A 20,034-nucleotide genomic window follows, 5' to 3' on the forward strand; every position below is an offset into this window, starting at 1 on the left:
TCCGTACCATTTACGGACCCAGAAGCAGGTATGGCAGGACTTCCTTCTACCGGATGTTTGATGTCTACGGTCGGCAGAACCTGTTCACTTTCCACTCCACTCAAAAACATGGAGAGCGCAAGAGGCTTCTTGCCCATGCTTATTCGAAGACCAACATTCTCAAATTCCCAGTTTCCGTCATGGTAGAAGAGAAAACACGGCAATACATGTTTCTAATTGCGCAGGAACCTCACCTCATCAGCGAAACATTCAGAACTCTGCACTACCACTCGCTGGATAATATTACGGCATTCATATACGGAAAGAATGGCTCGACATCTGCCTTACAAGGCTCCAAGATGGACCAGGCCTTACTTGATGACATCCTCAATCCAGCCCGGCGACGGCTTTCTTGGTTCGCGACACACCTTCCATCGCTAACGAAATGGCTGTACACTCGGACGCATACGATGGAGCGCATGGTTGCGCCAATTCTTCCGATGGCGAAGCCAGCGACTTACACTGGCATCCGAAAGTTTGCTTTGGAGGCCTACGAGCAATCGAAGAAGGAAGCCATTGTAGTCGGCGACGATTCCGATGCCGAGAAAGGTATGTCGAGTAGCAGCAAACACACCTAACGTTAGTCTCGAGACTCATGTGTACTGCAGAGGATGATACGGCACGCTCAATAGTCGACCGTCTGGCGCTTCAACGCAAGCTAGGCACGATGGATGACTTCGATATAGCCTCAGAGTGTGCGGATCACTTTCTGGCTGGCATCGACACCACAAGCGACACGCTCATGTACCTCATTTGGGCACTATCACGTAAAGAGCATCGCGTATTCCAGGACAAACTGAGAAATGAAGTCCTCAACTTGGCCCCGGACTCCCTTAATGAACGCGGGTTGCCAAAGGCCGAGGCGAGCGATAAATGCCAGTACCTCAACGCTATCATCAAAGAGACACTGAGATTGTACGCTCCTCTTCCCGCTTCTGAGCCTCGTTCACTCGAGACCGAGTCAGACATCGACGGCTACACGATTCCGGCGCACGCCACCATCAGCATGTCGCCGTACAGTCTTCACCGCAACCCAGAGGTGTTTGAAGAGCCTCTGAGATTCAATCCTGATCGATGGCTAGGACCTAAAGCAGCAGAGATGAATCGCTGGTTTTGGGCCTTCTCCAGCGGCGGCCGGATGTGTATCGGCTTGCAGTATGTTTCCCCCTTTCCCCTTCGATGCATGTTGACTCTGTCATTCAATCAAACGTCCTATCCTGCACGCTCTCTTCCTTCTGGTGGTAGTACTCCTTGCATCGGCCTTTGTGGAAAACTGACATGGCAATAGTCTCGCGATGGCCGAAATGACGACATTGGTAGCTGCAATATATCGCACGTACACGACTTCGGTTGTCCCCGAATTTGACGATTTCAGTCCTGGAATTACGTCTCGGTTTGAATTGTTCTTTGACGACCAGTTCACCAAAGTCATGGTACGATCATGAAGCACGAGATCGGGATGCTTCCAACACTAACCGAACTCAAGGAACACAATTGCCCCATCCAATTTTCCACGGCGACTGATGCGTCATTGAAGTCAGAAGCTGCCTAAAAGATGAGGTCTTTCCGATGAAGAATCTGTTATGATAGGGTTGAAGCGGGACTGACGAGATGATTGTGCGAAATTAGCGACAAATTAGACTGAGGTTCAATTTTTCAGTCCCAATGACGATCATGGAATGTACTTTTCTCATCTGCATACCCTTAATCCAATATACCTTTCGTTTCCCATGCGTCTTATCGGAGGAGCAGGAAAGGAAATGTGTAGATTATGATGCAGTCTTTCAAGTTGTCATGGGCTACCTCTCCACGCGCCAATGCCATGAACGATGATCGTGATAACGACTCTATCTTGGCAAGTCCGCCAAGAAATCCGCCGTGGTGATACGCCAAAAGCAGAAAAGGAAATGGGAGCCATCCGGGCCGGACTCCGCATCCGGGGGGCGATTGGAGCGTGCGGGGTCGCGATGACGAACTTGCAAAACGGAGGTGGAATTCCGGATCGGATGCGATACCCGATTCGCCGGTCCTCGTCTGACCTGCCGATTCTCCAACCGTGATATATCAACCTGATAAGACCGTTGTCGATGTCTTCTTGTACCCAACTTCATTTTTGAATGCAATTGCGGCATCTGACGTTTTGAAGCCGCAGCTTGAGATCAACACTCATCATCAGCACACTAGAGACAAACAAAATGGTTGAAATCAGACAGTACCATCTCTTCCCAACGGACCTGGTTCCGAACTCACCTCGGCCGCTGCTGCAGTACAAAAACGTCCTTCCCAAAGACCCGAAGACATCGCACTGCTCTGCCCTGCAAGTATGGGATAGATTCACGACCAACGGATGGGACGTTCAGTGGATCTTCCGATACGGCCAGACCCAGCTCTCGCACTTCCACTCCAAGGCCCACGAGTGCATGGCCGTTCTGTCTGGAAACGCCACGATTCGCTTCGGCGTGGCAGATACCGACGAGGACCTGGACAAGAACACGTACGAGTCGTCCTGGGAGAAGGGCGGCGTGGAGCTTCAGGCAGAAGCTGGCGACGTCTTCATCATCCCTGCTGGAGTGGCACACAAGACCTACAACACGAGGCCAGAGGCGCCATTTGGGCTGTTGAGTCCCGGAAAGGGACACGGGATCGAAGCCGACAATCCGCGCGAGGCGCTGGGGAAGGTTGAGTTGTCGGGATACACGATGATGGGTGCTTACAGCGGAGGAGAGTGGGATTTTGTGCTCGGGGGAGGCGACTTCGAGAAGGTCTGGGGCGTGCCGAAGCCCAAGCTCGACCCGGTGTTTGGAGACTCGGAGAATGGATTGCGGAGGGCGTGGAAGGGAGTTGGCGGCGCTCAGAATGATATCGAGGTGAAGCTGTGAGACTTGGTGATTGTTACCGTGCTTGCTCGGCATTGAAGCCCGGCCTTATGATAATTAATATGAACACACCAGAATCATACACTTGTGATTATTTATCGTGATGAATGAGACACTCTATCAAAATGTAATTGTGATAAGAAGTTTTAATACGCTTATGAGATACTATATAATATTTTGTCTATAAGATATGGTAAATTGTCCTTCTATTTAGCAGGATCAGATCTGAAATAGTCGAAAGGTGTAGTGTCTTTTTAGACTGTTCAGTATTCTTCAGCAAACACAAACTTCTGTGTCTATATACACATACATTTTTCAACCGGTTTCACTGTTAATCACCGCCCACCCATTGGGTCTCACTGCATACTTTCACGGCCCGACAGACTCGAAACAATGTGTTTGGGTTGCCGCAGACTTCACTTCGTGGTATCATCACCCACGCCAGAAACCGAAGACGACGAAGAGAACGAGGAGCTGCCGCAGCCACAACTGTTTGAAAGACCGGCACCCCGGCCTAAGACCATCATCCACCCAGCATCTAGCCATGAAGGTATCCCAGCCTTCGTGGCATACTCAGTCTCCGCAAATACCCCGGAGGATGCCGACATGATGACCTTGCGCCCGGCGTACGCCTACGTCTTTTACGACACTTCCCCCGGCGCGTTTAGACCGGCACGCGCCGAGGACCTAGCCCGTTCCATAATCAAAGGCACCTACCGCAACCGCAGCTCTTGCGGGCTGCCGGACAGGGTCGAGGTCCTTGCTATGCCACTCCCACCTCTGCCCGAGTCGGGTAGCCCGCATTCTGCCGAGGACGTGGGGCTTGACCTCGTTCTCTCACCAGAAAGCCCCTGGTATGCCCGTCTCGCCGCACGCGCGTCGCGAGATCCCCAGGACACACACTGTCTCCAGCACAGCGCCGCTTGCATTTACCATCACGAGCGGGAAGTTCAGAATCGCCTGGCTATTACGGATAGGGCGGAGGCGGTTTCGTGGTACCTCCCTGAAGGGTTAAGCGACGCCTACTACACCCGGAACATTGTTGTTGTTGATAGGCTTGAGGATGAACCCAAGAACCGACCCGGGCTCATTCGTTGGCAGGTCGTGTCCTGGAACCCGGAGCATGGCCAGTCGCGCCAGAACGTCGAACATTATGCTGGCTTTGTTGTGTGTGCCGCGAACCCGGGTGGCAGCTGGGTCGGACCAAGCGGCCAGCCCACGGCAACAGTGGTGAAGGCGTTGTTTATAGGAATCGCGGTCATGGCCAGGGTAAAGACAGTGCTTCAAAAGCCTTGCCAGCTCATCGCAGGGTCCGTATTAGCAAGAAATTTTCTCAGGCTCACTTCCTCAATGTCCGACGTTGCGGTAATGGCCGGTGCGGTGGTGGGCGTGGTCCCGGTTCGGGCCGACCAGGAACTTTGAGGTGACCAAAGCTGGCTTTGCCAGAAGACTACTTGGCGCATTTAGCGTACAGTCAAATACCACAAGTGACAGGAGAGAACTACTCGCAAGTTGTCTTGGCATGCTTGAGCTGCTTGGACAGGGTAAATGATGATGGGATTAACGACAACGGCGGGAACACCGTAAGCCAGATTGAGCTCCCGACAGGCATGAAATTTATTGAGAAGGTGCTCTTGCACATCAACAAGATCGTAACACAATCGCTTTGTTATTTCGGGGCTGAGAGCTTTACTCATATCGATAGACCGGATGTAGCCTGCAGAGGATTGTGCCGAGATAGCGGGTACATGTTGTCATTCATCATTATTCTGGCTTTCAGTAGTGCAATTGTCCCCTCGTTAAGGTGATCGCATGCCTTGAAAGAGCAGTAATAGCAAGTTGTTGCATACGTTTGGTCACAACACTCTCTGCCGGGACTCTCTGCCGGGAATACAAAAGACAGTGACCTGGCTGGTGCAGAGAGCTAATAATTGAGTCAGATCCTTTAAACCAACTTATTTGATTAGTTCGCAGCGCTAGTTAAGAGGCGATGAGCAATGTGGGACATTTTACAAGTATTGACATTCTCACCTTAAGAGATATATACGTGCTCTAGTAAATTCGTGCCCTGGTAAAGAGCAAAGCATGCATGTAGGAAACACCATAGGCCTGACTTTGTACGAGTGGCCAAGAATAGTCCCCACGGCCGCCAATTCCTCCATTTGGAGATGTTCTGGCACACTTGGCACCCCTGAAGCCGCTGAAACATTCTCCCAATCAAGCAAGACACGCTGTAATTACTGCCTAATTGGGCTAAAGTTGCCGCGGACAGACATCACCTGATCCCTGCACCCCCCAACCTTCTCCAACAACAACTCAACTTACAATACAAGTTGCCCTTTCTCAACACACAAACACCCCGGACCCATATCAATCGAAGTATGCAAACAGTATCAAGATCCCGAAACTAGCCTCAATATGCCATCCAAACCGCCTCGACCGACGTCGTCCCGCACGGGGGAGACCGAGCCTTTGCTTGAGCCAGCGACACAGGCGCATCTCGCTGAAGATGGACTCCTGGACAGTGACCGCCGATCTCAAACATCGACGGACGAGCTTCCTGAAGAAAGCGCAACCCTACGAATCGCGGCGGCAGCATGGTCTTTTGCGGTGGTTGGATTGTTCACGTCAACGACGGGCGCTGTCATCCCTCATCTGGAGGAGTCCTACCAACTCACGGACATCCAAGTTTCAGCGCTCTTCCTCGTCGGGCCTATTGGCTACGTTATTGCGTCGTATCTCAATGACTCGGTTCACGCCAAGTTCGGCCAAAGAGGAATTGCTGTTATCGGCCCGCTGTGCCATTTACTCTATGCGGCTGTGGCTGCCGCTCGTCCTCCATTCCCGGTGTTCTTGATGGGTGCGGCCGCTGGAGCGTTTGGAGTCGGACTCGTCGATGGTTCCTGGTGTGCTTGGTTCGCTGCTTTGGATAATGCAAATACCTTGTCGGGGCTTCTGCACGGCTCGTTCTCTACAGGGGCCGCTATATGTCCTTACCTAGTGGGCTTGATGCTCTCGGAAGATGGCGGGTTGTGGTATCGCTGGTACTATGTCCTGGTAGGTCCTCGAGCGAATCTTGCAAGTGACTTGGTGTGCTAACAGAGATCCCAGACCGCAGTAGCTGCTATCGAATCTTGCATCCTCTGCTGCGCGTTCAGAAACGAGAACGCAGAGAGATACCACAAAAGCAAGCTATACCAAGAGATTGCAAGCGACGCTGCCTCCAAAGGAGCCATCTTCAAATACAAGGCAACATGGGTATATGCGGGGTACCTGCTGATATACGTCGGAGCCGAATGCACCATCTCCGGCTGGATCGTAGCCTTCATGCTTCGCGTCCGACACGCGAGCACCTACGCATCGAGCATCTGCTCGTCTGCGTTCTGGGCCGGTATGGCAGCGGGGCGGCTGATGCTGGGCATGGTGACCGACAAACTGGGCGTCAAACGAGCCGTCGTCGTTTACCTCATCTTCGCCCCAGTGTTCACTTTGCTGTTCATTTTCATTCGGGTGTTGTGGTTCTCGGTCGTCGTTATGGCTCTGCTTGGGTTCGTGATGGGGCCTCTGTTCCCCTCGGCCGTCGTCCAGTTGGTCAACCTATTGCCCAAGGAGCTGCATGTCGCTGCCGTCTCATTTGTCGCGTCGCTGGGGCAGGTTGGCGGCGCGTTGCTTCCGTATATGCTGGGAGCCATCACGCAAGTGGCAGGGCTGGAGACTTTCCAGTACATGCTTCTGGTTCAGTTTGGTATCTTGTTCATTATCTGGATCCCGTCCTTCGGCCTGTCATCTGGCCAGTAGCCTTTTGTGTAGGTATGCTGTTATTTCAAGCATTCTTCATTTTTAGGACTTGATGTCCTTTTCCCCGCACCCTACAAACCTTGTTTTCGAAACCATTTCCGATGCAATTCAGACACAATGTAGACGAATATCGTGAGCACTCCGTGCTGAAGTCAGATCAGGAGGATGCTGAGCACGTTAGTATAATCTGATCTGTAGAAGGGAAATAAGGCATTTTACGCATTAACCGTGTCCTCGCCTTCTGGATTGTTCGTGGTCTGGGCATACCTTCCCCAAACAGCTTTGGCCAAAGTCGTTGTCAATCCAAGCTCGCTGACGTTCACCTCCACAACGGCGCCACGCGTCAGAACTCCAAGGCGAGTGCACATCGGGTTCTGTGGGTTCTTCTTGACGGATAAGATCGGGGCCTTCAATGTGACGCCTAAAGTAGGATGGCTGACATAGGCGAACTTCTGACGAAGTCCCATCGGTCTAGAGTACAAAGGCAACGTCAGCCTTTCGATACCCCTCGGTGGAAGATGTGTCAACAAACCAAACGAGCCTCTCTGCCTTCGGGTTCTGCCTGGTGAATCCTTCGACAACGAAAGTAAGCTTGGTGACAATGCGCTTCCAGCTCTTCTAGTGCGTCTTCTTGTCTGTAATGACGACCTTGAACATCTCATCCTCAGAGATGCCGCGAACCTCGGGTAGGGTAACGTTTAAACGGGCAACCTTCTCATTACGCCTTTGCTTGATAGACGACGCCAGGGCTTTGGTGGCGCTTGGTTCGTTTCGGTCCAGCAGGTAGTGCGGGACCGGGTCGCAGGGCAGCCTGTCTTCGGCGTTCTTGACATTTCGCTCCTCGACAGCTTTGATCTACTTGCGCATCTGGATCTTCCCAACGCGGCGCTTCTCCTGCATCATCTTTGCGCGGATGCCGCGCAGGCTCTGGACGTCGCGGGATTGCTTGTGGCCAGCCCGGGCCAGGCGCTTTCTTGCTCGCTCCTCGGTAACGAGTCTGTGACGGAGGTGAACATTTAGCATCAGCCTGGGTGGAACTTGGAAGTGAGATAAACATAACGCTTTCAATGCCGCTTCCTCCACCGTTCCATGTACTAATTTTGCGGCATTTTCGTGACAGGAATGTGATTCAGCGCGCTTGAAGATATTCGGCTTTAGACGGGGTAAGCCGGCTGACACTCAGAAGGACAGGACCCGATTATCCGGCCCCAGCGTGCCGCACCGGCACTGGATCCACTCTGCCGTTAACGGCGGGGCGGGGCTTGGATGTAGCGGAGGCAGCGTGAGTTCTTCTGCTACTTCTGCCGAAAGGGGTTCCGAGAGCAAGTCCGAGCCAAGTACCATCCTAACGTAATGAACGGCATTTGATTACCAATTCGTTCTGATTTACTTGATCATTCAACTTGAATAATCGGGATCGGAGGTAGATGGTATTCTAAACCCGAGAACGAGAACGAGATTGGTCAAAGCCGATTGCTTGTAATCCCGCCCGGAACCAAAACACCCCCGCACCGCTTTCCATGTAAGCATGTAGTTGTCAAAAAAACAGCTGCGTCACTGTGACTAACATCGCTCGTAACGATAAAAGAGGCAGAGCTCCAGGCGTTGAAGTAAGTGCACTTTGTTTCCAACAGGCATTGCTACAATCCAGCTCCTTTGATCCAATATACCTTAGAAATCACGCATGTCCCAAAGATTATGAAGGCGGTTATCTGCCCTACGACTGGCCCGATCTCTGTGCTGCAAATTCAACAGACAGCAGTCCCCGTTCCTCAGCCCGGCCAAGTTCTGATCAAAATCCTCGGATTCGGAATCAACAGGGCTGGTAAGATCGAATCACAATTCTGACCTGAGTTGCAGAGAGTCTGACGAGTTTTCAGAGATGTTCACACGCCAGGGTCATTCTCCCGGAATCCAATTTCCCCGAATTATCGGCATCGAGTGCATCGGAACCGTCGCCGCCCACCACGCCCCTGCCCCCGGCACCGCCGGTCTTCCGATCGGGACCCGCGTCGCAACCTGCATGGGCGGTCTCGGCCGCGAAATTCCCGGCTCTTACGCCGAGTATGTCTGCGTGCCCGCCGAGAATGTTCGCCCATTCCCCCAGACCAGCCTTCCGGTCGCCACCCTAGCATCTTTGCCTGAGATGTTCCAGACTACTTGGGGCGCCCTAGTGAAAGGGCTGGATTTCAAACGTGGCGAAAGTCTGCTGGTCAGAGGCGCGACAAGCTCAATTGGGATCTGCGCAATTCAGATGGCGCGGTACCTGGGGGCATCTCGCATCGGTGGCACGACGAGAAGCGAGGCGAGGACTGGCATGCTAAAGGATCATGGCGCCGATGAGGTCTATATTGATGACGGCAGCATCGAAGCAGATGTTTCGGCGAGCAGGGCTGGCAAGTTCGACAAGATTCTGGAGCTTGTTGGCACAACGACTTTACGAGATAGTGCTCGGTGCGCCGTGGAGATGGGAACGGTGTGCATGGCAGGTATTCAGGGCGGCGAGTGGGAGCTGACTCAGTTCTCCCCGTTCGAGTTCCTTCCGAATCGAGTCCGGCTTTCGGTGTACGGTGGTGGGCCGGATGATTTTAGGGCGTGTCCGTGGGAAGAGCTTATCCAGGCCGTTGAAGACGGGAAGATCAAAGTCCCAGTAAAGGTTTTCAGGTTGGATGAAATTCAAAAGGTCCATGAAATACTGGAAAGTGGCGGCGGCGGAGCGAAGTTGGTCGTCGTGATATCTGAGAATTAGTAGCCTCTGATTACGAATGCAGAATTGACTGCTCATCCAAACTTAGCCTATCTCCCCGCCGCTCCCGTGACGTCGGGTAAGCTTAAAGCAAAGAGACACATTCCGCGCGGTGCTGGACGCCAAGCACGGGTCCGGCAGAATTCTTTCACGATGGGGACTGACCCGGGCCCTGCCAGTGGGTATTCGTACGATCATAATCATAATTGATTGCGCTGCCCTATCCACCGCCAGACCGCTCGCACTCTTATCCCTCCGACATCCGATCACCTCTTCAACGGCGTTTGTGACTGGCTTTCATCATCCTCTGTCCACCAGAATTCCGTCTTTTTCTGGATACCAGGCTGTAAAGGTATATCGCTATTCGAGCTTCTCGTCTCGGATCCCCGTCTACGGGAACGGACCATTGTCGATGGCACTTCGAATTGGTCGCCTCGGAGTTTGCTGTTGACATAACCCGACTCGGTGGGATTTGAACGGCCGGTTGAGCCAGGGATCGCGTGGGAGTCGTTGCTCCCGAAGAAATGGACCCATATCGACCGCGACAGGGCCAGGTTCGCTGCGATGATGCCCAGGAAGAGCTCGAGGTTTGACCAGATTCCAGCAATGCAGTATGCCCCTGTCCAAACTTTGTAAGATATCCCTTGACCAGGCAGAATGACCAGGCAGAATGGGAGACTTACAGCTCAGATCGGTGGTGTTAATACCAAGAGATGCGGCTCTTGCGATACCGAAGCCAGTTGCACTGTATTCTGAGTTAGCTGTAGAACTGAAACAGAGACGCTAGGCCGTAGAGAGGGAAGATCCGTGGCATTTGGATGGTGGAAATTGTTCTTACGCTAAGCCCAGTCCCATCAAGAAACACACTGAGACTTTTGTCCGTCTCGGCATATTGACGTTCCAGACGACGGCTAGAGGCAAAAGGGAGCATATCAAGTCGGTCAAAACCGAGAAGGCTGAATATTGAAATGTTAGTTCCATCACGCAGAATAGCCCCTTTGGTTTCCATGGTTTCAAAGGTTTTGTTAGATCGGATCAACGTACCGATTGTAGCCCAAATCGAGTAAATTCGAATTTGTGTTGGCCAGCATTTTGCAGACTTCCCTCGCCAGAAACCCGCAGGCTGACATTCCGCAACCAAAATAATGACCACTCCAAAGTTCGAAACCAAGACTCCTCCCATGATCGTGTATAGCAGGATCTTTAGGATTTTGGTGTCTTTGATCCGCAAAATCAGGAGACAGATCGACACCTTCAGAAAAGCTACTGCGAGGAATAGCAAAATCTGACCCCACCATCCGTACATGTTGATCATCATGTAGTCATAGTCGCTGAGATAGACTCGGTGTCTGCCGTTGCCGTACTGTTGTTGCTTGACCACGAACGCAAACCGTACAATCGAGACCCCACTCGCTATGAGAATCGTCCAGTCGTCCCAACCAAGCTTTCGATTCGCTGTTCGAACCCATATTCGAGCACTGGTGGTGATGATCATAAGTGCTGTCAGGACGGCCGCGGTTGCAACGGAGGCGGGACCGATGTCCTCGTCGGGAGGGAGCGCCTCGTCTCGTTGGAGGATGCTTGTCGACATTGTCAGGATCGATTTCAGATGCCCCATGGCTGGCTTTTTGCATCGGCGCTGTTCAACAGAACAGTCTTGACTTCAGCGTGGTGTCCAAAGCCGCGACGTTCGGCTGAAAGTCGTGGGTCAGTCGGTGCACGAGGCTGGGTTCTATATGTCCATCGTACGGTCCGACCGACAGCCTGCCACAGTATTCTGTTTGATACACATATTCTGCAAGGACTCTTTGCCAGACGGGGTAGGCAATTCGTCCGACTGTTCAAGGGCGAAGTCGCTGGGGGCCCCAGATATTGCGACACCACTCGGTCAAGGCATGGCCCATTCAAACGTGCCAGATGGCATTAGACTTTCCGCCCGCAGAGGCCTCGAAGCGCGCAAGAATGCAGCGGAAGGCCTCCCCAGAGTGCGGAATCTCCTGTGCGACCAGCGTGCCACGCAGTCGCGCAGATAAGTGCAAGGGATGCCAATGTCCTCGGTTGGGGCCCTTGTTGGTTGCTTTCAGGCTTCCTGACTCGCATCTCCACTGAATGTCTGGGCATTATTTTAGGAAGGCAAGTGAGATCGGAAAAGCCCCAGCGAGAGAGACGAACCGGTCGCAGTGCGCGTGAGACATGACAAAGTTCCTTGCGCAGAGAACAACGGCCCGAAGTTTGTGGGACGTGCCGGACTGAAGGTGGACTTCCGGATCTCTCGAGCTCTTACTGACGGAGTAAATGCACCGTGATATTTTCCAACGTCGAGGCATCTGGATCCCGGGGAGAACTTGTTTGTGAGGGAGATATGATGCTCATGATGACTGTGGTGGATATACCGTGTGGTGGATTAGGAAAAGATACAAGGTAGTTCTAATAAAATTCAATAAATCGCATGGACTTTCGAGCAAGGCAAGTCCATGGAAGCTGGAGCCAAAGCTCCTGGGATCTGCCGTACCGACGGTCCAGCCCGCCTTCAGGTGACTAATGGTGGACATCGCGAGAATCCACTGCATCATCAACTACCTCGAATTACGGAGAATGTTGACGGACTGCGGTCCAAGAGGTCTTTCGAGTACTTCTCGTAAGACCACGACAGAATTGATGGGAGTGATGATTGATAACTGCAGGCGAGCAAATACAAACCGGCATACAACTTCAATTGAGGCCTGTTGCTCGCTTATCCACATTCTTCAGCACAACCAAATTCGCCCCTTTCCGCGCCGCCTTGGCGCATGCTCGTGTGAGATTCGCAAGAACAGAACCCGAGTATCCCCTGCCGCTTTCAGTGAACGTTAAGCAGAACTTCTTCCCGCAGCTGCCGCTGTCGCTACCGGCGTGGAGTTTGTGTTAGGGGGCACGACCGGGGTAAACTGCCGAATCCCTGTCACAACGCCCGACAACAGTGGCACCCCTCTTCTTCTCCCTCCCCAAAAACATGGCAGTTGGGAAAGAAAACACATTGGACCCTGGGAACACTCAAGGTTGCGAGTGGCGTCCAATATCTGGGCGGTGTTCTCTAGCAATGAAACCTCACCGGATTCCCATCTTCACCCCACTCGGGAGTCAGCCTGACCGTTCAAACTCGGGTTTAGCCCCAGGCTGCTCTCCGAGGAGCTGGCCAATCCGTCTGCGTGTTGCGATGCATCTGCAAGGGCCGGTACTGCGGTTCGTTGGAACGAACCCTGCCTTCCTCGGGACCTTTGCCTTGGGATGGGACGATGTGATTGATCAAACGGCAAATTGAATCGCTTTATCGCGCATCGGCTTGTCATGGCACCCCAGGATCTTTCGTACAAAAGGGTTGACGGAACCTTTTCCGGAGCAACCGTCAGAACCTCACCCCCTCCTGTTTACCTGACTCAAGGGCCAATTCAAGCTCGTGTTGGGCAGCTTGAGATCGTCGTCGACACCCTTTCCCTCGACGTTCGTGCCACCCTCTAATCCTCGAGAGGTATGTTCGTCTCATATTCACAGCCTTACGCGTCGCATCAACGGCATGGATTCCCTGGAGTCTAGAACCGCATCGTCACAACTCATCTGGCGCACGGATAGCTAAGATCAGCCGTAGCCAACATGCTCCCTGCCACTATACTCACGGCCCTGCTGGCGACCGTCGCGACCGCGGCTCCTGGGAAGCGAACCGCTGAGGCCTACGACTATGTACGTGTCATGTAGCAAACTGAAAAGCCAAGTTGAACTAAAAGCTGACAATGTGAAGATCATTGTCGGAGGCGGTACCGCGGGCCTTGCCCTTTCAACCCGCCTGAGCCTGGGCCTGCCCAATGCGACAGTCCTTGTCATCGAGGCCGGCGAAGCAGGTCTTGGGGATGAACGCATCGAGATCCCTGGGCGCAGAGGCACGACATTCGGTACCAAGTACGACTGGAACTTGACGACCGTGCCCCAAGAGGGTTCCGACGGGCGCGTTTGGGTCCAGACGCGAGGCCATGTTCTGGGCGGCAGTTCCGCGCTGAACCTCTTTTCATACGACAGAGCGTCTGCCCATGAGTACGATGGCTGGGAAGAGCTGGGAAACCCTGGTTGGAACTGGGATTCGATGCGCGCCGCTATGATGAAGTCCGAGAACTTTACTTCGGCCAACACGCAGTATTATACAGGAAGTGAGGGTGTGGGAGATTCGGGCCCGATCAAGGCGCTGATAAACCGCCTTATTCCCGAGCACCAAGCTGGGTTGATACCTGTGATGAACAGCCTCGGTATCGAAACTAACTTGGAATCGTTGAATGGCAATTCCTTGGGCGTTCTGTACTCGCCTAACAGCATCGAGCCAACCCACTACAACCGGTCTTATAGCGCCAACTCCTATCTTCCTTTGGCTGGAACCAATCACTTCGTTTTGACAGAGTCCAAGGTTGCCAAGGTCAACCTTAAGCTTACATCCGACGGAGAGCATCAAGCTACCGGTGTTACGCTAGTCGATGGAACCACTCTGACAGCCCGTCGCGAGGTCATTGTTTCAGGCGGTGGTCTCCTCAGCCCTTCTATCTTGGAGAACTCTGGTATCGGTAGCTCTGATGTGCTTTCCGCTGCAGGTATCGAGCAGATCATCAACCTCCCAGGCGTCGGCGAGAACCTCCAAGACCACATCCGAATCCAAAGCTCATACGAGCTCAGCAAGAAGTACACCGGATACGATCGCCTCAAGTACGACACTGCGTATGCTGCCGAGCAACTGCAACTGTGGTGGGATGGCAAGACGTCGATGTACGGATACTCTGGCAGCGGCTACACGTTCACCAACTGGAACCAGGCTCTCGGCGACGAGAGTGAGGCGGACATGCTTGCGCTTGCTCACGAGGCTGTGGGGGCTTCCGATCATCCAGTCGAGCAAAAGAAGCTTCAGTGGTTGAACGATACCACTGTGCCACAACTCGAGATACTCTTCAGCGATGGATATACTGGCGTCAAGGGATACCCTGCACAAGGGACTGCTGGATACGGCAAAGACTATGTTACTCTCATCGCCGCCATCATGCACCCGCTGAGCCGTGGAAACGTCCACATCAACGCCTCCAGTCCACTGGGTCCACCTCTCATCGATCCCAATTATCTGTCACACGAGTACGACCTGCAGGCAGCCATCCAAGCCATCAAAAAGTGTCGTCAGGTTGCGCTCACAGAACCTCTAAGATCAACTTGGATCTCTGAGTATGAACCTGGATTGAACACTACCACAGATGCACAGTGGAGGGACTTTGCCCTCAAGACAGCTTTATCGATCTACCACCCCGTTGGCACCTGCGCCATGCTTCCGAAGCAGGATGGTGGAGTTGTTGACCCAACTCTGAAGGTCTATGGAACGACGAATCTACGGGTCGTTGACGCCAGCATCATGCCTGTATTGATCTCGGCTCATATTCAGACCGCGGTCTATGGCATCGCCGAGAGAGCCGCTGAGATCATCATTAATGCGGCCACGAAATGAGCTCGACGATGTGAACAGTCATTACGACATGCCTCGGATTATGCCGAGTCATTATGGATTATGTACCTAATGAATTGAAATCGATCATACTATATGCCTCTGTTTCTTCTACAGCGCGTGATGTCAGGCTCTTGGAACTATCAGTAGATTGCTACTTGGAACCGTACGTTTCCTTCCACTCGTTGAGCCAAGCTGTTACAAACTCGACCTCAAATGCCTGGGCCTCCTTGACGGGTCCAGGTGGCAAGTCGGCCGTGGTCTCGTTCTTGAACAGGCCATTTTCATCCCAGTGATGTACCGCTCCTCCCCCGATGACAAGGTTGGGCTCGGTGATGGTCGACTCCGGCCGAGGCAATCCAATCTTGTTCGGAGTTGCCTGTCTCCACGGGTCCGATTCTCCATCAATGGTTGCTACGCGGGGGTAACTGAAGTTATAGGCACCATATTTGTTGATGGCCTCCACGTCAGGTAGTGTTGTCACGTTGAATGCCTTGCGGCAGATCTGAGTTGTGTAATTGAGGTCGATGAGACGTGAGATCAGTGGCAATTGAGTCTCAGGGACACCGGAGCCAGTTTGGAGGTATCCCCACCTTGACATCTAACGTTAGCCACCAGATCGCTGGAGAGTATGTCAATTAACTTACTGCGTGCAGTACTGCCAGGACCATAGTCGCCAGGTTTGCCGAAGATTGTCCGCAGAATACGCGTCGTCGTCCCCGGAGCCGAAGCAGTCGTCCTGATCCTGCCCACGGCAGGAGGCAACCGTTGTGAAGTTGACGTAGCCAATGTAGTTCTTGAAGCGTGTCGCCAACTCCTCGACCTCGGACCCATACCCGCCAATGGCGAGCAGTTCTCGGACTGCACCATCCAGACTCTCCGTTCCTGGCCAGTAGACCTCATCGGAAGTCATGTTCGCGCAGTAACGCAGGAACGCCCTGCTATCAATCGCGGGGTCCCAGTTGCGGCCTTGTAGCCCGCTGATTCCGCCATTGATCGTGCTCGCAAAGTCGGCACTGCTTGTCACATTTTCGAGTCCGAAGGTGGTCTTGAGAAGAACGATGTCGTCTGCACTTGTGTTGCCCTTTTGAAGCAAGATGTTGTCAACGACGTGAGTCAGCTTCTGCGTCGTCTCGGCACATCCCTTGGGCGCGTAGAGTCGTGCAGCTTCGTAGTACTCCCAATAGTCTACAACCGCTGCCGTGACACCTGATGATGAAATTGCGCCCCAGAAAATCTCTGGATACAGCTTGCGCAAAAAGGCAACGAACGCGCCAGCATAGGAGCCTCCGTACAAGATCCAGGGGGTGTCGGGAGCGGTCAGGCTAACGTTCGCGAGCTTTCCAGGGAAGACGACATTCTGCGCAAAGTACGCTGTATCAGCCAAGGCCTGGTCGGTGGTCAAGAACCGCAAATTCTCAGTGCTGAAGTCCGGGGTTGGGACACTGCTGCCGTAGTATCGGTGCTCCAATATCACGCCGACTCCGTTGGTTGCCTCGGCCAAAATGGCCACAATGCCCTTCTGCAAGAATGCCAATCGACCCAGCCCGCTGGTTTCGCCCGATGCTAGCGCAATCACCGGACCGCCGGGCTTGTAAAACCGGTCGTCGTACCAGTACCGCAGCGGGAACGAAGCGTCTGAGTGCGGCTCATAGAGCGAATCGTTGTGAAAATGGTCGACTGGTACTGACAAGTTGTAGGCGCGGTAGAGCGTTGTGGGATCCGGCGCTCCCACTGCAGTGTCGTTGGCGAGCAATCGGAACACTTCCGGCACTGCAGACTCAGGTTCCGATTCGCGAGCGATGCTCTTCCGAATCTCCGGAAGACTCAGCTGAGGACCCAGAGCAGCCGAAACTCTGATGAAGCAGAGAAGGCCGGCGGCCAACCATGATGGAGCCATCATTGAGGGCGATCTTTGAACGACCAAGATGGGACGAATTTCAGATGAACACTGGACGCGGCAATAAGCTCCCAACCGGCGGGTGCGCCGTTATTTGTGCCATTTGCGCAACCAACGCTCGCTGATCTCTCCCGTGGGCTCCGTGGTGTCATACGAGCCTCCAGGGGACCGATTGCGTTTGGCCCTAGCCAATGTTACCTCCCTTATCGAAATGTTTTGTCACGTCAAATACCACCAACCATTTATGTGAGCGTAGCGATTTCGACCTTCCCGAAATGCACAAACCCGTGCACGTTTTGCGGGTAGCCAAGAGGAAACACCTGGCTCTCGACGTCATGGATCCTTGCATGTGTGACCCCTCATCATGGTAACATCTCGGGGAGTCGGACGAGATCTGCATTTCGGCAGCTCATGAGGAAGAATGACTTCGACTTGCCGATGAATACTCAATTGCTGCTCGGTTCACACTTAGGCTCCCCAGGTGCGCGATCCACAAGTCCAGTCTGGTCGCCGACCGGGGAACCGAAACGTTCTTTTGGGAACATTCCCCGCTCACGGATCTGCAACCGGACTCGGTGCCTTCGGTTGCTGCCGAGGCCCTGGCGAATCGTTCTTCTCGATGTAACTTTCAACTTGGGTACGGATACTCTTTATGGATTGGGGCGATTGAGCACTGCGTGTGACTATGTAGCGACCAGCTTTTCGAATATCGAGACGTGAGAGGCAGCCATAGAACCTGGAAGCATTAATCGCAGCAGAGTTGGCTTTCGCGTGAGATTATGATTTTGCAAAGGGTTTGCGGTGAGCCAGTTCGAGATCGCATCTCGCCATGAATACCAAGAATCAAATCAAGGGCAGACTGCAAAGCCGGTCCCTTTCCTGAGTTCCAGTTTCTCAACTTAAGGTGCGGCAAAGCATGCGGATTTGAATGGATTCCTGATATCCCGGTTAGGGAACGCCCAGCTTTCCCATTGCGTTGTCATTGATTCTACCAAGATTGAACTGAAGTGTGACGAGCCAGAGCGGAGGAAGAAAGCGTTAGATAAATGTAGAACGTTGGCTGCTGCCTCTGTCAAAATCACAGCCACAATCCCAGACCACGGACCCTGACTGGACATGAGACGACACTCAGCCCCCAAGGCTCGCGCTGCCCCCACTGTGCCACTGGACCGGACACTTCGGTCAACTAAAAGTCCATTATGTTTAATCTATTTACCTTTAATCAGCAATCCGCCAGCACGGTTCCGTCTCGTCTCATCTCGCCCTACCCGGGAAAAGATGGGTCACCAAGGCGAATATTGCCAGAACGCTGGCTTAAAATCCGAACTCTATCTCGCTAGTTCGTCTCATCCCAATGGTTTAGATGAAACAGAGCAGAGCTAGTTGTCCGGTCTCTCTCAACTTGCTCGCAACAGATTAACTATTCAACTCATGATAACTCCAAATAGCTATACGAGGAGCTCAAACAGACATAAATGACTCGGAAAAGAGGCCAAGCTGAGCCTTAACTCAAGAGGCTATAAAGCCTTGAACATATTCAACCTACTAGGTATCCATCGATTCATCCCACCGGCTCCAGCGACATCCACTCATTACCAGATTCAATCGTTTTTCCGAGTTGACCACTCACCACCAATCAAAATGCGTTTCTCTACCCTCGCCGCTGCCGCTCTTGTTTCTGTCGCCTCTGCCGACTTCACATCCTACTGCTGTGGCAACTCCGCGCCCTTAACAACGGGTGACATTGCCTGGGCTCTGGACCCCAAGAACGGCCGCTCCACCGAGCTGGGTATCGCCGGAGGTGCCAAGTACAACTACAGAGTTGGCATGTGCACCTTTGGCGGCGACACACCCATGGCTTGCGGCAAGTACACAACCACCGCTCGCACATCTGAGCGTGCCGGCACTCAACTCAAGAACGGCCACCTCTCTTGCGACGATCCTTTGTACATGAAGGCCAACCTCTGGGTCTGCCCGTTCTAGATACCCACACTAAGAACAGGTGAGAGTTGGCTCCTATCTCTTAGCTTAATGATGCTGTCATATTAACTCGCATAGGAGAAACCCTTCAAGGTTCATTTCCTTCCGCTTAGCACCCAGGCGCTGGCTTGATGGTGGAAGGTTGGGCCCAAGTCATTTAAAACTGGGCTTCAGCAGGAATTTCATTGTATATCTTCACTTCCATGACGGCACTCGTACATATCCACGAGTCTCATCTCGATACCCAGAAAATAAAACATTCAGTTTTATATTATTTTTGAGATTACGTTATAACTTGTGACGACTTTATTTGACCATGTTGAACCGCCGACATTAGAGAGTCTGCGTCTCACGAACTTGAAACAGCCCACGGAAATAGCGATATTCTCGTGTCAGCTTGTAGCTGATCCACGAGTACTACGTTTTCCGTATTCGCCCATCCATAGCACAGCTCTGATTATTGTGTTTAACACCAAGCCAAACTGATGGTCTGCGAGCCCATGATAAAGCTGTGATTGAAGACAGTCCCAAAGTAGACATTGAAATGTAGTCATCTGATGAGACAAGTGGTAATCTCTAAAGAATCGCAAATATGAACTTCTCCCTTCCTCACCACGCAAGAAATTGGAGCTGATGCAAGTAGCTGTAGTACAACGTATACGCCGTCGCGAAGTTGTGTGAGCGCCTAGCCTTGTCTAGGCCACATTGCAAAGTCATCAGAGACAAGACGCCTCGAGGCCCTGGTCAACTTATTGCCCTACGCCGTGCATGTTGACTGCTGTGCATTGACTGATACCATTCCTGATTTTTAGGAAAACGTGACTGTTTGTACATATTGCAAGGCACAGTCGGCTTCGACACAGGTACGCCCCTCGCCCCCCCAATGATGCCAATTAATGATTCTCAGTCCTGAGAAATCTAGGATAAGTGATCCCAATCTCCGCACTGTCCACGGTTGTTCTGACACCAGGTCCATGGGTTGCCGAAGTGTCTGTAGCGGTACTTAGTTGAAGAGGTTGCATCCGCTGGTTACTTTGGTTAGTTTCCGCTCTTCGGACGTGCTGCAGTGGTCTATGCTCACGTTGGCAGTAAATGCAGGCTCCAGATCCCGTATCACAAGGGTAGCAATCGCGATTCTTGACGCACTCAGCTGGAAAAAACAAGATATTAGCGGGATAGATTTTCAAATTGCTTG

At 52.7% G+C, this 20,034-nt stretch overlaps 9 protein-coding genes across 9 annotated transcripts; 6 read left to right on the forward strand and 3 right to left on the reverse strand.

Moving 5' to 3' along the window:
• Positions 1–449: 449 nt before the first annotated feature.
• On the forward strand, positions 450–1,591 carry aflV-1 (Cytochrome P450 monooxygenase aflV; the record flags this gene model as incomplete). The annotated part of the gene is made up of 4 exons (XM_037325333.1): positions 450–588; positions 648–1,194; positions 1,328–1,472; positions 1,526–1,591. 4 exons carry the CDS (start codon positions 450–452, stop codon positions 1,589–1,591), a joined length of 897 nt encoding a protein of 298 aa, XP_037176709.1.
• Positions 1,592–2,234: 643 nt separating this feature from the next.
• yjlB-3 (Uncharacterized protein) lies at positions 2,235–2,918 on the forward strand (the record flags this gene model as incomplete). Its single annotated transcript, XM_037325334.1, has 1 exon — positions 2,235–2,918. The coding sequence occupies one exon, from the start codon at positions 2,235–2,237 to the stop codon at positions 2,916–2,918; it is 684 nt and encodes a 227-aa protein (XP_037176710.1).
• A 2,415-nt stretch (positions 2,919–5,333) lies between these two features.
• Positions 5,334–6,713, forward strand: CGCA056_v010088 (Bypass of stop codon protein 6; the record flags this gene model as incomplete). Its single annotated transcript, XM_037325335.1, has 2 exons — positions 5,334–5,972; positions 6,027–6,713. The coding sequence occupies 2 exons, from the start codon at positions 5,334–5,336 to the stop codon at positions 6,711–6,713; spliced, it is 1,326 nt and encodes a 441-aa protein (XP_037176703.1).
• A 618-nt stretch (positions 6,714–7,331) lies between these two features.
• rbg-52 (Ribosome biogenesis protein nsa2) lies at positions 7,332–7,616 on the reverse strand (the record flags this gene model as incomplete). The annotated part of the gene is made up of 2 exons (XM_037325336.1): positions 7,332–7,524; positions 7,573–7,616. 2 exons carry the CDS (start codon positions 7,614–7,616, stop codon positions 7,332–7,334), a joined length of 237 nt encoding a protein of 78 aa, XP_037176704.1.
• A 795-nt stretch (positions 7,617–8,411) lies between these two features.
• CRYZ (Zeta-crystallin) lies at positions 8,412–9,462 on the forward strand (the record flags this gene model as incomplete). The annotated part of the gene is made up of 2 exons (XM_037325337.1): positions 8,412–8,538; positions 8,594–9,462. The coding sequence occupies 2 exons, from the start codon at positions 8,412–8,414 to the stop codon at positions 9,460–9,462; spliced, it is 996 nt and encodes a 331-aa protein (XP_037177236.1).
• Positions 9,463–9,725: 263 nt separating this feature from the next.
• CGCA056_v010091 (uncharacterized protein) lies at positions 9,726–11,050 on the reverse strand (the record flags this gene model as incomplete). Its single annotated transcript, XM_037325338.1, has 4 exons — positions 9,726–10,078; positions 10,143–10,204; positions 10,298–10,415; positions 10,504–11,050. The coding sequence occupies 4 exons, from the start codon at positions 11,048–11,050 to the stop codon at positions 9,726–9,728; spliced, it is 1,080 nt and encodes a 359-aa protein (XP_037177235.1).
• Positions 11,051–13,089: 2,039 nt separating this feature from the next.
• On the forward strand, positions 13,090–14,962 carry citC-0 (Dehydrogenase citC; the record flags this gene model as incomplete). Its single annotated transcript, XM_037325339.1, has 2 exons — positions 13,090–13,176; positions 13,235–14,962. 2 exons carry the CDS (start codon positions 13,090–13,092, stop codon positions 14,960–14,962), a joined length of 1,815 nt encoding a protein of 604 aa, XP_037177238.1.
• Positions 14,963–15,113: 151 nt separating this feature from the next.
• On the reverse strand, positions 15,114–16,859 carry CGCA056_v010093 (putative extracellular serine carboxypeptidase; the record flags this gene model as incomplete). Its single annotated transcript, XM_037325340.1, has 2 exons — positions 15,114–15,552; positions 15,607–16,859. 2 exons carry the CDS (start codon positions 16,857–16,859, stop codon positions 15,114–15,116), a joined length of 1,692 nt encoding a protein of 563 aa, XP_037177237.1.
• A 1,641-nt stretch (positions 16,860–18,500) lies between these two features.
• Positions 18,501–18,842, forward strand: CGCA056_v010094 (uncharacterized protein; the record flags this gene model as incomplete). The annotated part of the gene is made up of 1 exon (XM_037325341.1): positions 18,501–18,842. The coding sequence occupies one exon, from the start codon at positions 18,501–18,503 to the stop codon at positions 18,840–18,842; it is 342 nt and encodes a 113-aa protein (XP_037177232.1).
• Between the last annotated feature and the right edge of the window lie 1,192 nt (positions 18,843–20,034).

The sequence above is a fragment of the Colletotrichum aenigma genome (assembly GCF_013390185.1).
Source record: "Colletotrichum aenigma strain Cg56 chromosome Unknown KSG_Cg56_contig06, whole genome shotgun sequence".
In the NCBI taxonomy this organism is placed as follows: Eukaryota; Fungi; Ascomycota; class Sordariomycetes; order Glomerellales; family Glomerellaceae; genus Colletotrichum; species Colletotrichum aenigma.